The 16,328-nt window shown below is 38.6% G+C and overlaps 1 protein-coding gene across 2 annotated transcripts in view; it reads left to right on the top strand.

Annotated features, from left to right (window-relative positions):
• Positions 1–14,083, top strand: part of NEK11 (NIMA related kinase 11) — a 193,745-nt gene extending 179,662 nt beyond the window's left edge. The window contains exon 16 of one of the 2 annotated variants that reach the window (XM_081971081.1): positions 12,055–14,083. In XM_081971081.1, coding sequence (XP_081827207.1) covers positions 12,055–12,250 — 196 coding nt within the window. In that variant the 3' untranslated portion in view covers positions 12,251–14,083. Of the gene's footprint in view, positions 1–10,479; positions 10,548–12,054 lie in introns of those variants that run through there. The other variant, XM_081971082.1, reaches the window with a different exon arrangement.
• The last annotated feature ends 2,245 nt before the right edge of the window (positions 14,084–16,328 follow it).

Raw genomic sequence — 16,328 nt, 5'->3', positions numbered from 1 at the left:
CCTTCTTCTTAAGGCCATTAAAACTGCTAACTTACCATCTTCTGCTTCAGCTTCTACTTCACAGGATAAACTGGCAGAACTGGCTTTAACTGAGGGTCCCATTACCCCATTCACCGAACCCACGGTGGAAAAAGAGGTGATCCCTTTTCCCAAGATATTCCTGAACGTCATCCAGAAGCAGTGGGAGTCTCTAGGCAAGGGCCCACAGCCGACCAACCTTGACAAACGTTTCTACAATATTGCACCAGACCTCATCAAGTTTTTCGAGACTCCCCCAGTGGGTGCACTGGTTTCAGCCCTGTCTTCAGCTACTGTGGTCTCTGGAGCCCCTGAGGAGGTTCTCAAGCCTGAGGACAAAAGATCAGATCAAACCTTAGTCAAAAACTATCAGGATGGGGCCTGGGCTGTTAGGCCTCTATGGCCATTTCCTTTTTCTCCAGGGCGGCCCTGGTTTGGATTGAACAGCTTCAGGAGTGCATTGCTCCTACTGATACTAGATCACATAGGGATCTCAACAAGATCATGGCAGCGGTTGAATTTGTGGCTGATTCTTCCCTTAATGCTGCTAGATTCGCTTCTAAAGCCATGGCCTCTTCGGTCATGGCCAGGCGTCTGCTTTGGCTCAAGCCATGGCAGGCAGATGTCCATACCAAGTGGCACCTAGCAGCCTCCCCATTCAGTGGTACCCAATTATTTGGTACTCCCTTAGACCTGTACCTCACGGAATCTAAAGACAAGGGGAAGGTCCTTTCATCCATCTACAATAAACAGAACAGTTGGCCCGCTCCCTTCTATAGGAAGTCGCCCTTTCGACCGGCGGACAGGGAACCTTCCTTCCCTGTCCTCAATGCCAATCCTACACTCCCAGACAGGGATCTCACCAGGACAGGTCCAATAGAAACACACAGCATTTCCCCTCCAAGAAACCTTACCGTGGAGGAGGCAAACATCATTTTTCACATAGGAAATTACTATCTGGACTCCCTTCCGATTGGAGGCCGCCTGGCGTTCTTTGCCCACTGCTGGGGGGAGACTACAACAGACAATTGGGTACTCAAAACTGTCAAATTTGGTCTCATACTAGAATTCCTCTCCATCCCCAGGAGCACTTCATGCCATGCCCGGTCTCTTGGTGTCCTCGCAAGAGGGCACTGATGGAACAGGCCATTCAGCACATGTCGGAGATCCAGGCCATCCAACCGGGTCCTCCCCATCAGGAAGGGCAGGGTTTTTATTCCCACCTGTTTGTGGTACCGAAGAATTCTGGGGGATGGAGACCAATTTTAGATCTAAAAACATTGAACCGGTCATTTTCTGCACACCATCCTCCAGGCAGTCAGGAAAGGCGACTTCCTCACATTGGTAGATTTGACCGAAGTTTACCTTCATACCCCCATCTTCATAGACCACCGAAAATATCTCCGCTTCTCCTATGGGGGGAGGCACTTCCAGTACTGAGCTCTTCCGTTCGGTCTATCCTCTGCCCCCAGTGTATTCACAAAAGTACTGGCAGCACTGGCCACCCACATCAGGTCATTCCCAGTTCGGATTCTCTGTTACCTGGACGACATCCTCTTGTTGTCCAGGTCTCTGGTTCTGGCAGAAAGAGATCTTGCCCTCACCATTCACACCTTGCAGAATCGTGGGTTCGGGGTGAATCTCAAAAAGAGTCACCTTGTTCCCAGCACTTGCCTTCTGCACCTCGGGGCTTGATAGACACCATGGCGGAGAGGGTGTTCCTATCCAACGACCGCATTCTCAGTCTGAGGGAACTTGTCTGAAAGGTGCTACGTCTACGCAAGGCATCCCTTCTTCTTCTCTTCCAAGTCTTGGGCAAGATGATATCCTGCTTCGGGATTGTTCCGTGGGCCAGGTTTCACAGCAGGAGCCTTCAATGGTTCATGCTTCCACATCAAAAGGCCGACAGGGCAGCTCTCCTCTCAGGGTCCCCCTTCCCAGACAGGTATTACACTCTCTCAAATGGTGGCAGTCTCCAGCGACCTTGTTCAGAGAGCAGTGCCGTCTCACACTTACGACAGATGCAAGTCTGACAGGATGGGGGGCACACATGCAGGACCTAGTGGTCCCTCGAAGAGAGCCAAAACAGCATAAATTGGCTAGAATTGCAGGCGGTTCATTTCCACAGAGTTCAGGCCCGACAGATATTAGTCCTCATGGATAATACCACGACCACATAAACAGACAGGGGGGAACTCATTCCTGGTCCCTGATGCAGGAGTCCAACCTGTTGTGCCAGTGGGCGGAATCTCACCTGTCATCTCTCAGGGCAGAACACATCTCAGGGGTCTCCAATGTCCAAGCAGACTGGCTGAGCCGGACATTAGATCAGGCAGAGTGGAGCATCCATCCGAACCTCTTCCATCGCCTGACACTATGGTTCGGCCTTCCAGTTCTAGACCTAGACCTGTTTGCGACAGCAGACAATAACCAGGTACCCAGGTATTACTCGAGGTTCATAGACCCCATGGCAGAAGGAGTAGACGCTCTCAGATGCCAGTGGCCCAGGGGTCTCCTGGACGCATTGGCCACGCCGGCCTTGGTATGCTGACCTAGTGGCTCTGTCAATCTCCACCCTATGGCACATCTCACGGTCTCTCCTGTCTCTACACCAAGGGTCAGTTTGTCATCCCGACCCCCAGTGGCTGCAATTAACTGCATGGCGATTGAGCGGCAAGCCTTAACAGCCGATAACATCTCCCTCAACGTTATTGCTACCATTCAGGCATCACGCAGAAGCTCTACTAACCGCATTTATTACGCCACGTGGTGGACTTTTGCTCTGTGGTGTTGACCCACTTAGGGCATCCATTCCACAGATATTGGACTTCCTGCAGAGGGGGCTTGATCAGGGACTTACACCTAACAGACTACACCGACAGGTGGCCGCTCTGGCCTCTGTTCTGGATAGCCTGGCATCCGAACATCTACCTTCTCACCCCTCAATCTGGAGATTTCTCCTTGGAGGGTCCAACCTGCGTCCCTCTGCCATACATAGATATCCGACTTGGGACTTACCTTGTGTCCTAGAGGCTTTGACTTCCGCGCCCTTTGAACCTATGAGATCCACTTCTTTGAAACTGTTGTCTTTTAAAACGCTGTTTTTGGTGGCTATAACCTCAGCCAGACGTATTCCTGATTTGGCTGCTCTTTCAGTCAGGCATGGCTTGTGAGTGTTCCATCCAGACCGAGTTGTCTTAAGACTGGACCCGACATTCATACCGAAGGTCAATAGCTGTTTCCACCGAGGTCAGAAGTTGACCTTACCTGATTTCTGTCCATCTCCCCATCACACGAGGGAGCGCAAGTGGCACACTTTTGACGTATGTTGTGCCCTCAAGATCTACATCGACCCCACCGCCTCGTTCCGCCACTCGGAAGCTCTCTCTATCTCCTTTCGCCAGGCCTCCTTGGGTACCAAGGCTTCATCGTCTAGTCTGGGGTGCTGGATAAGAGCCTGTATTAAATTGTCTTATGAACTTCAATCCATACAGGTCCCTGCAAACATTACAGCTCACTCTACATGCAGCGCTGTGACATCTGCGGCTTGGTCCACTCAAGCCACCTTGGAAGAAGTCTGCCGGGCAGCCACCTGGCCGGGCAGCCATCTCTCTCTCCCTCTCCCTCTCCCTCTCTCTTGTGGGATTTCTGCTGAGTAGTTTCAGGGAGAGCTGCTCTGTGGGGAGACAGAGTGGATGGCTGCTGGGGGAAGCCCAGCAGTGAGGATACAGAACCAGGAACCAAGTTGAAGTAAAAAAATAGATTTACCATTATTTTTAGTCTGTGTTTTCCCAGGCCGTGTTTTACAAGACTTTCTTCTCAGAGCAATCTGGGGCTGGGCCACGCATGCGTAGGCCTTACCAGGCCTGTGTGATTCACTTTCACCTACTGAACTACCAAAGCATTTCCCCACTAAGCTACAGGTTCAAACCGAGTGGGCAAGTAGGAGAGTCCTAAGTTACAACTTTCCTTTCATTCATGACAATCTTATTATTCATAAATTAAGAATGTTTTTTTAATTTCTCTCTTTCTGTGCCATCTTCTTTTAATAGTTATTTCTTTTAATAATTTGCATCATTTCATAAGTTTTTCTCACATTTATTTCTTTTAGTCACAAACCCTATTCATAAAATGAATAGTGCAGGCAAGAAAAAAGTTTGTCAATATTCACAAGAATATTTAAAACTTGGCTTTATACCAACTATCCACGATGAACAGTCACATTTCGGCCTCTTATGCCAACAATGCTTGACCAACAAATCAATGAAACGAGGTCGTCTTGAGGCGCATTTGAAGGCGAAACATAGTGTATATGTATATTCAGATTTAAATTGCTTCAAGTCTTTAAAGGAGAAGTTTGAAAAAAAGATCAACAATAAAGTCTCTGTTCATTGCACAAACTGTTACTGTCAGTTGTACTCTTGAGACTAGTTATGAAATTTCTTTATTCATTGCTAAATCTGGAAAAAAATCATACTATAGGGGAGGATTTAATTCAACCATCAATATCAGCATTTCTTAAAACAGTTCTGGAAAAAGATGACAAATATGTAAAAGCCATACCGCTCAGTAACAATACTGTTAGCAGAATAGATTAAATGAGTGAAGATATTGAAACACAACTTGTTGAAAAGCTGAAATCAAGAAAATGATTTCAAGTACAATGATCAAGTACAAATGAATGAAACAACTCTAAGAGACAATGAGGCCATATTGCTTACCTATGCAAGATATATTGATAAAGATGAATTTGCTAAAAAATGTTATTCTGCAAATCATTAGAGACCACCATAATCCCTACTGATATATATATATAATAAACTAAAAATTATTTAGATGTCAATAATATATCAATGGAAAATATAACATCTTGTTCTGCAGATGGTGCTTTTAGGCAAGAAAAATGGCTGATTAAAATGGATGAAAGATGAGAATCCAGAAATGCTTCTTGTGCACTGTGTTATTCTTAAAGAGAACTTAGTTTCCAATTCCCCCCCCCCCCTGTTCTTAGTGAGGTACTAAAATCAGTTATAAAATATATCAATGCTATCAAAGCTAATGCCAAATGTGAGCATCTCTTCAAGCAATTTTGTGAAGATAAAAATGCAGACCATGTGAGACTTGTACTTCACACTGAGGTAAGGTGGTACTCAAAGAGAAATTGTTTGAAAAGATTCATGGAACTATGTGATGTTCTTAGTGACTTTTAAGTGACAAGCCTGAAATGAAGAAGCTGCTAATTGTTGATGGTAAAGCATTTGTGAGTTATTTAGCAGATATCTTTAAAAACGGAATATGTTGAATAAACAACTTCAAGGAACAAATAAAACTCTTGTTGATGCAAAGGCAAAGTTATTTGGCTTCATTATATTTATAGAGTTATGTCAAAAACATATTTCTGACAAAAAAATGACATGTTTCATTGGCTAAAAAATGTGAGGTGACTACTTGTCATTATGGATCATCTGAAAATATTGGCCTCTGATTTGAAAGAAAGATTTTCTGATTTAAAACAAATTGATTTTCCAACATGGATAGTGCAGCCAGTGCTGGTGGATCTATCTGATGTTTCAATGCCAAGAAAAACTCTCAGAAATGCAAAATGACAAGTCCCTTAAAACTTTATTCAATATAAAAGGAGTGATGGCATGGCTTTGTGATGAGATAGAAACTAAATATCCAAATTCAACTTACTTTGCAAGAAAACTGCTGTTACCATTCCCATCTTCATATTTAGTTGAATGTGGCTTTAGTGCTGTAAATGATTTGCTACCGAAGAAAAGAAATCGACTGAATATCACTGAGCGAGGACACTTGAGAATGAAGCTGACTAAATTGGAGCCTAATAGAAAATTTCTCTGCTGCAAGCTGCGAGTAAGCCCCATTGAAGACAATGGTACTTACTTCTGAGTAGACATGCATAAGATTGCGTTGTAAATATGATCTTGAGGTGAGCTCAAATTGTATTTTGAATTTGTTAGGTACATTTATTTTAATATGTATAGTAATTAATATGATCAAAGTATTACATAAAAAGTTTTCATTAAAATTATTTTATATTTATGCATTTCAGTTCTATATTATATGTTTTGAAACTTTATTTGCTGTTTTTTAATATCCCTTCATACCATTATTTTTTAAGTTCTTCAGTACTTCTGTCTTTCATTCTTTTATTTTTCTCTTTCATGGATGCCATGTTCTTTGGAACTTTGTTTAAACCAAATTAATGGCCTTTTAGGCTTCCTCCGTGTGAGTAGGAGTTCACTTTTTGAATAGTAAGAATTATATGCCACAGACTTCCTGTGGTGGTGTCATCGTTCTTGGAGTTGAGGAATGGGAGTCCTCCTAACCCCTAACTCTAACTTCTTCGTTTGGGCTCATTTTTGAGCGCTGTGGATCCTGGACGGATTCTGGAGATTAAAGGGGAAACTCTGAAGACCCTGGGGTGATAAGGCAAGTCCTCCCAGGGGTAGGAGAAACCCACTAAACAGATGAGGATCTATCCTGCCACTTGGTCTGGACCGGAGCGATGGCGACTGCATAAGAAGGAAGCAGAGAGAGAAAGAAGTTGAAATTGAGACATCTGTTACTATTATTGACAACCCAAAGAAGAGGAGAACAATGCAAAATTGGCAGAGAGGATGAGCTGGAAAGAAGGAGGTTCTGGGAAGGAGATTTTTCAGATTTTTGCCAAAAAGCTGTGAGAGCAGAATCACTGAGTTGGAATTGATGCGTAAATAACTTGAATTAAGGTGGCCAGAGGGAGAACGAAAACCCAGCATGGACAACAGGAGTAGGACATAATAACTGCTGAGAAGATGTGTAAAGCACAGAAGGATTGTTTAACATTCGGGTTGGTTGTTGACTTGTTGACTTTTTTCTTCTTGCTCTTTTGGAATGATTAGAGGGCTTCGTTACCCACCCACCCTCTATTTTCCTTTGTCACTGGACTTGTTGTATTAACTGATTGACAATAACAGGGATACTGAAGAGAGGGTGACACCTAGTGGATCAAAATTTGAACCGTGAAATCTGATGCAAGAAAGCTAACAATTGACATAAGCTGATATATATGCATAGAGAGAAACTAATTATAGAATTGAATACCTATACAATTGATACAACTGAGAGACATCTATTGGTATAAGATAACAGTGTGATATATAACTCTAGGATATATAATGATTAAGGATCAAAAACAGAATAGAATAATACATAGGAATGTTCAGATATTAAGGAAGATTAATTATTGCTAAATATTGAGATATATAATTATTGATACTATTGATATTGCTGATAAAGTAGAAGTAAAGTAGAATTTATATGCAAGTGTGGACAAGGATAAATAGGGGGATAAGAATGGCAACTTCAGGAAAGTTAGTTTAAAAAACCACACCTAATATGATCTCGGCAACACCCCCCTCTTTGAATCAAAGATCAATTGAGAGTGCATTGGGGCTGGAGAAAGGTGGAATGATGGCAGGAACAACGGGACCAGCACCAACAATGCAGAGTATGCAATTGATGCTCCAGATGATACAAGAGACATTGATGAAAAACCAAGAAGTGACGGCTACAAATCATGAAGAGACAAGGAGGAATCATGAAGAAATGAAAAATGAAATGGGAGATTTGAAAGGAAATATTAAAACCATGGATGACAAAATTTATAGGATACAGAATGCCTTAGCAATCAACGAACAGAAAATCCAGAATATCGAAACAAAAATAGAACAAACAGACCAGAAGATGGAAAAAATGGAGCTGGAATATAGACAAGTTAATAAAGAATTAGAGTTATCAATAATCTGACTTGAAAATGAAAAGGTTGCATTCTATTTAAGATTCCAAAACATACCGGAAGAGAAGGAGGAAGACCTGAAAGGAAAAATGAATGGAATCTTCACTGGAATTCTACAGAGAAAAGAACAAGAGTTGAGAGAGGATATTGATGAAGCTTACCGTGTGCATACTAATTATGCCAGAAGACATAGGCTCCTGAGAAAAGTGCATGTAAGATTTCCCAAAAAAACAACTAGAGATGAAGTATACAAAAAAACCAGAGAATGGACAATTACATACCAGGGAAAAGAGTTGATCACGCTTAAACAGATTCCACGGAGAATTCCTGAACGACGTAGACAATACCAATTTTTAACAAATCAGTTAAATAAAAACAACATAATGTACAGATGGTTGGTACCAGAAGGGGTACCGGTGTCTTGGCAAGGAAAAAGGTATAAGATAGAGAATACAGAAGAAGCGCAGGAATTCTATGAGAAATACTGCACAGGGGAAGATCAAGGAAGTAAAGAGGGCCTAGAAAGTAGAAGTCAAGAGGAAGAAACATCAGAAGACAAGGAAAGAAACAGGAAAGAAGAACAGAGGCAAGAAAGAGAGAGAGCAGAAAAGGAGGGTGCGAGAGGGAAAAGTCAAATACAAACCAGAAGCAACAAAAAACACCCCATCTAAAGATGGACCAGGAAATAACAATTATCTCAACAAACTTGAATGGACTGAACGCACCCAAAAAAAAAAAGAGCGCAGATGTTTAATAAACTTAAGAAACTGAAGGTAGATATAATCTGTATACAGAAAGTGCATATTAAAAGGGAACATAAGAACTTACTGGAAAACAAAAAACTAGGAAAATTATACACAGCACTAGCAGATTAAAAAAAATAGGGATAGCAACCTATATAAAGGAAAAAATAAATTCCAAAGAAGTCTACTCTGATGAAGAAGGCAGGATACTAATGATTGCATTAGAGACAACAGAAAACCCAATATTATTAATAGTCATATATGCACCAAATCAGAAATAAGAGGAATTCTATAGGAAATTACATAACAAAATTCCATTCCATTCCTGTTTTATTTAGAGTTTGGTGCAATTAAATAAATCAGTTGTGGTTTCGTTAACAAATAGTGATTAAAATAATAAGAACCATTACTGGACTTTTTTTGAGAAACTGAAATTAAAAGTTGATCTGGGCCTTGATGATTAAATAAGGGATTAGGGAAATAATGTAGACAAATGTTAATCTTAGAGTAAGATTTTGAACCAAAGAAAGTTGGAAGTCATTCTTTTTCAGTTTTCCTTCTTTTCCTTTCTTTCTTTCACTTTTTCTTTCGTAAGCCTTTTCTTTTTTTCAAATCTGTTTATTTGTTTATCCTTTAGCTTTGTATTTTTTGATGTATGAAGGATCAGATACTCATTAGAATTCTACATTCCTTATTTACAGGAGTCATATCAAATTTGTAGAATGAAATCCACTGGGAGCCATCTCATATGAAGCAGGCTCTGAGTCCCTCTAACCAAAAAGTATCAATAGAAAAGAATATTTGTAGCTCAGGGTTGAACTGTGGGCTCCTTGATGCTCTCTGAGCTTGATAGTTTCCTTGCAAATATTTCATTACCAAAAATCATCAGTACTAGAAGGGAGTGGAGTTTGCTCTTATTTTCATAGTGGCTTACCCTATCAGTGTTGATCACTTGCTTCACAAAAAGTGTTTTGATTGGTGCCAGGTCTCTAAAGCCTCAGGCAGAGAAGGGCTATTCTGCACCCCTTTAAAATACAGAATTTCTCAGCCTTCCTTTAAGAACTTCCAACATGCAAACTGTGGTTACTCATTCTAAAATGAATCTGTTGTGGAAATCAAGGAGTCAAAGACCAGCTCTTTCCAATGCAAGAAAGTTTATTGCGCAAGGTTCAAAGACCAAAGTTAGGAGTAATAGTCTGAACCCCGAATGGTTCACTTCAGCAACCTTTTATACTCATTTTGACGTACACAATTACATTAACATACATATTCCAAATACAGTAAAAGGATGGGTGGAAAATTACAGAAAAGATAAGAATAAAAAGCCCTTAGTGGGTGGTTTATAAAGTGTAGACATCTGCAAGAAAATAGAGGAACCGTCCCCTGTCCTTGACCGATAAACAGGATACACCCCTCATGGTCTGTCTGTGCTTAGAGATAAAAATACCAATGTCTTATATCAGCAATCCAAACTGGCAACAGCTTGCACATTTCTCCTTGACCAGAGTTTGTACTTTTGAATATAATGAACCAAAGTTTTAGGCCTAGTTTTTCTCCTACCTCAAATCCTCTTTACCTGGAGCGTTAAAATTTGCTGTTTGCTAGGGAGATGTGTAGCTAAAAGTCAGTCTACATTTAGTGTACATCTGACTTCGGGGATAGTTCTTCATAACCAAATAAAAGTGTATTTTCTGTGCAATTCACACCCCTTGCTCACTGGATCTGGATGTCACAAAGCAAAGCTCACATTTTGTAATTAACCCCCGCGTCCTGTTTTGACTGGCAGAGTGCTGGAGAAGGCTGAATGCTGTCACACCCCTTGGCCAGGTCCACCTAGCCATGTCCACCCATCCAGTCGTTAGGGCAGAGAATCGTTAAAATATTTGAATCCCACCACTGGTGTTATCCTTTTCATAGGTTAACAGAATAACAGAATTGGAAGGAACCATGGAGGTCTTCTAGTCCAATCCTCTGCTCAAGCAAGAAACCCTATACCATTTCAGACAAATGGTTGTCTAATCTCTCCTTAAAAACTTCCAGTGTTGGAGTACCTGCAACTTCTGGAGCCAATATATAAGCCTAAGATTGTACCAGTACCAATTGTACCATTACCATTAAGTATAATCTTTATTGTCATTGTACTTAAATACTTCAATTATGGAGCACTTGATTAATGTAGATTGTTTTTCTAAGTTTCTAACTTGCCACCAGGAATGATGTGGCAAATGAGACCAGAAAGGTAATGGAGTATTTGGCCAGATAGAATAGAAATTTCCACAGAATTATTATAGAGATAGTATGCACCTATAAACATCAAAATAATATAAAGGGAAGTTATGTTCATGGTATGTTCAGTATCATTTGTTTGTACTGTACTGAATACAGGTAATATATATGATTATGTTCAATTTCAAATCTGCTCAAAGAAACTAACAATGTTGCTGCTGAAACATCAAAAGTTTATCCATTGCCTCGAATGGCGTTGGTTAAAAATAATTTTACCATAAGAAGTTCCTTCAAATATTATTGCTATTTACCTTTTCGGTGAACCATGTTTGATTTTATATCCCAATTAATTTAGCCACAACTGAAGTTGGAATAAAATATGGTATATTGGGTGTCAGAATGCTCTCTCTCTATCTTTTCTGAGTATCAGGTTACATGCATTATTATCCCATCAAAAAGAGCCATTTTGGACTCAGACTTTAGACAATCAGAAATTAACAATAGCCATGGCGTATAAGGAAAAACGGTATAAGATGTTTTACAGATGGCACCTTCCCCTAGCACAGCTCTCAAAAATGTTTTAAAATTTGGTCCCAAATTGGAAGTGCAAAAAAACACATCAAGCACCTTTTTCCATATGTGGTGGACATGCAACAAGGCGAAAAGATATTGGAGAATGATACAATTATGGCTGGAACAACTGGTGAGAAATCAAATTCTGTTCAAACCAGAAATTTTCCTCCTAGGTATAATACCAGAGGGGTATAAGAAGGATGTGCTTTATTTAGTTATCCATGTATTGACAGCAGTGCGAATAACCTATGCACAGTATTGGAAAAAAGAAAGTATCCCATCAGAGACATAATTAGAAAAATGTTGGCCTGTGCGGAAGCAGATAGGCCTAGAATTTTAAAATAGAGGGGAGTGGGAATATTATGAAGTTTGGAACAGACTTTATTATTGGTATAAGACAAGGTGACAAGACCGGAACAAATTGTAAATAGTGTGATTGGATAGAAGGATAGAATGTAGTAAGCAGACTGACAGCTAATGGATGAGATTATGTGTATATACTGTGATTGTATGTCCATAATGGCTTCACTGTGCTGCACTATTTTAAATGCAAAAACAATTTTAAAAAATTTAAGAGCCATTTTCTTCCACAACTACAAAACTTTACTGTATATATTCAATTATAATTAAAAATGGGTTCTATATACTATTTATATTTTCATTAACTTTCCTACAACTGTCTCCTTCTGGCAGGACAGCCATTCAAAAATTGGGAGCAGACATTTTTGAAAAAGTATATGAATTCCTCCAACAAGCAAGACAGAGGAAGGCAAGTGAAGATGAAGTCAAAGAATACCTTGGAAAATTGGTATCTCGGGCAAGTGACTGCTTTGAGGTAGACCAGCTTCTTTATTTTGAAGATCAGCTACAGTCTCAGAAGATATTTTAGTGTGATAGTGTATCTGAGAATGAATTTTCTTGTACTGTCTGAAACCACTGGGTTCAATATCGTTCAATTAGAAGTAAATGCATTTATGATTAATGAATAACATGGAAATACTGTTTGGAAAAAATGATGCTAAAGAATTACCTTTTAAATATAAAATCCAAAACATTCTTTAGGTCCAAATGAAGTTGATGAGAACTTACTGACAAATTTCTACACAACCAGTGCTGACATTTAGTTCTCATTAATTTTTTCCTTGACAATTCCTACATTATTTTTTTTTCACGGTCGATTCCTTCAGATCTAATGAATCAGAATTCAGTAATCTGAGTGTTTCAACAGGATGGAGGGGGAAATTTAAAAATTGTAGTTCTTTTCATCATGCAATTGCATTAGTTGGATTTCAATTGCCCAGGGCATTGCAGAGGGAATGAGCCATAAGGAAGCTAAATTGGGACATATACCCCAGTCCTGTTCTCGCCCTTCCCCACAGAGCAGGTACCACTCCCGGACTCCTCAGTTCCCAGGAACTTCTATAACAACAGAGGGGTCCATTCTTGATGAGGACACCTTGGGAGATATGGAGTTGTCTGAGGACAAGGATCTTTCTCCTGACAAACCTGCATTATTCAAACCCTCCTTATTCAAATCCATTCTACATAAGAATAAGGCCTCCAAACTGCTGGGTGTCGTCCCCCCCCCGGGGAGATCAGCAGCATATACATCCCAGGACCCCAGGGAATGCCTCTTCAAGGAGAATGCCCCGGCTCAGGACCTAGTTCTGGTCCTAGAGTTATTCATGAATGTGGTGCAGCCGGGGTCCATGGTCAGCCCCAGTGGGGGTAACAAGAACCTGTAAACAGTGGGAAATAGTTTGGAAGACATTCTAAAAATTCCCCTGGTAGATGCCCCAGTGGTTTATTAACTTCAAATTCTGTTTGGCCAGTAGATCATCTTTTTTAAAAAAGTTTTTTATTTTTAAACAAAGATGAACAACACATGAAACATAAAACCATCATCAATTACATATACATATAGCATGTTATTTGGTTACAAACATTTGTGCATCACCGCTTTCAATTATATATAAAATCACAGATTGTCCATCAAGTATACATAGGTACATTGTTTTCATATGTTCTGTTTACAATTGTTATTCCTTCATTTTAAACAAATATTCTAAAGGTTAGATTCATGTATATACCAACATTCCATTACATCATTATTAATCTATTTAGTAATAATATGTCTTTATAGTATCACCTATCTCATTCTATTGTTCTTACAATATGAAAAAATTCTCCAACATTTTGTACTTGTGCATCACCATTTTCAATTGTATATAAAGTCACGAATTGTCCATCAAATATACATAGATACGTTGTTATTATTGTACATCATATATTCAACTACAGTTGTTATTCCTTCATCTTAAACAAAATATTCTAGATATTTGATTCATATATATACCAATATTCCATTGCATCATTATAAATCTATTTAATAATAATATGCCTTTATGGTATCACCTATCTCATTCTATTATTACAATATGAAAAACTTCTCCAAGATTTTTCATTTCCATATTTTTTTTATCTAACTACTGGGAGAACAAATCCCATACCTCTTCTCATTCTCTAATTTCGAATGTCAATTTACTCATTTCGGCACATTCCATTGTTTTTTTGAATAACTTCCTCCTGCGTTGGTATTTTCTCGTTTTGCAATTTTTTGTAGATACATTTCTAGCTGCCGTTAAAACATTTACAATCAAATATTTCAGATCTTTATTATATGTTTCTGGTATGATTTCCAATAAAAAAATCTCTGTTTAAAGTCTATGTGTTTTTGTATCATTTTCTCCAACCACGTGTAGATTTTAATCCAGTACCTTTTAGCTTCTATACAAGTCCACCACATATGGTAATATGAATCCAGTGTCTGATGACATTTCCAACACTTTTCCGACTTGTTCTTGGACATTCTTGCTATTCTCGTTGGGGGTAGGTGCCACCTGTAAAACATATTATACAAATTTTCCTTGTATGCTGTTGACATTGTCATTTTATAATTTTGAGACCACAATTTCTGCCATTTCTCTAGTTCAATCCCATGTCCAAACTTTTTCCCCCAAGCTATCATAGATTCTTTAACTTGTTCTTCCTTTAACTTAACCTCTAGTAAGTGTCCATATAGTTTTTTAATTACGTTTTCATCAGTACCTGTCAAAATTTTGTCTAATTCAGTCATTTTATCATAGAAACCTTCCATTTTAAGATCTTTATCATATCTAGATTGTATTTGCACATATGAAAACCAATTCATTCCTATTCCTTCCTGTTTCAACTCTTACATAGATTTAAGTTCACCCTCTGCATTCAATATTTCCCCATATCTAACTGTTTGTTCCTTTTTGTATATTATTGGATATGAAAAAGCTTCAATAGTTGATAGCCAGACTGGGATTTTTAAATAATATTGCCTTTTGATCTTCTCCCAATTCAGTAACAAAGCCTCCCGTAAATAGTGTCTTCTAAAATAACCCCGCGTTTTAGTTCCCTTATACCATAGGAAAGCATGCCATCCCAACAGTAAGTCATGTCCTTCTACAGTCAATAGTCTAGAATTCCTTAATGTTATCCACTCCTTAACCCACATCAAACTTGTTGCCTGGTAATATAATTCCCAGTTAGGTAAGCCCAGTCCTCCTCTTATTTTAGCATCTTGTAACAATTTTAATTTTATTCTTCCTTTTTTCCTCTGCCAAATAAACTTCAGCACTATTTTATTTAATTCCTCAAAATAGTCTTTTCCTAATCTAATTGGAATTGTCTGGAACAGATATAAATTCTGGGTAAGATGTTCATTTTGATTGTAGATATTCTCCCTATCATTGATAGTTGTAGGTTTTCCCATTTCATCAAGTCAATCGCAATCTGCTGCTTAAGTTTATGATAGTTATTCTCTTTAAGTGTGCCGCATCTTGCAGTTAAGTATATCCCCAAATATTTGACCTTTTTTGTGACTTGAATCTCCAAGGCTTCTGCCAATTCTTCCTTTTGTCTTGATGGTATATTCTTTGTCAAAATCTTCGTTTTATCTTTATTTATTTTCAAACCTGCTACTTTTCCATATTCCTCTATTCTCGCTATCAATTTGGGTGCCGTTTCTAATGGATCCTCAAAAATAAAAACCAAGTCATCTGCAAATCCTTGTAGTTTATATTCTTTTTTTAATTTTAATTCCTTTTATTTCTTTTTCTTCTCTGATCTTTCTATTTAAGACTTCTAATGTTAAAATAAAAAGTAGAGGTGACAATGGACAGCCTTGTCTCGTACCTTTCTTTATTTCAATAGAATCTGTCAATTCTCCATTTATCTATCTTTGCTGTTTGTTTGTGGTATATGGTTTGAATGGCTTGGGTAAATTTCTTACCAAGATTCATCTGTTCCAGTTGTAAAAACATAAATTGCCAATTCACATTATCAAATGCTTTCTAAGCGTTTAAAAACATCAAAGGCATTTGTTTTTCGGGGTGCGCCTCATAATACTCCAAAGTGTCCAGAATTATTCTCATATTATCTTTAATTTGTCTTCTTGGTAAAAACACATTTTGGTCAGTGTCTATTTGAATAAAAAGTATATTGTTTTTTTGTGGGATTTCTTTCTCTCCAGACATCTTTTAGATTTATTTCATCTGTCATTTTTAAAAAAAGGATTTTGGGAATGGATTTCAATTTAGCTTTGTTGTTTTTTTGTTTTATAGTCCATGTTCTGATCTACAATTCCATTAAAATCTCCCATCATACAAATGTCAGCATAGTCCAAGTCAATTATTTTCCTGTGTAGTTTTCTATAAAATTCATCTTGTTTATCGTTAGGAGCATAAATTGCAATTAAAAGTATTTTCTTGGAGTTTCCATAATTTCCACCATCAAGATTCTTCCATTGTCATCTGTATAAATTTGTTTCACTGGAATTGTGTCTTTAATGTAAAAGATCATTCCTCTTTTCTTACAGCTTGCCAATGTGGTAAATATTTTCCCAAGTTTTGGCTGCACTAATAAATATTCGTACTGTT

The sequence above is a fragment of the Natrix helvetica genome (genome assembly GCF_964273705.1).
Source record: "Natrix helvetica genome assembly, chromosome: Z".
Taxonomy (NCBI): Eukaryota; Metazoa; Chordata; class Lepidosauria; order Squamata; family Natricidae; genus Natrix; species Natrix helvetica.
Note: the sequence above shows the minus strand (reverse complement) of the source record. Positions and strands in the feature narration are given on the sequence as shown.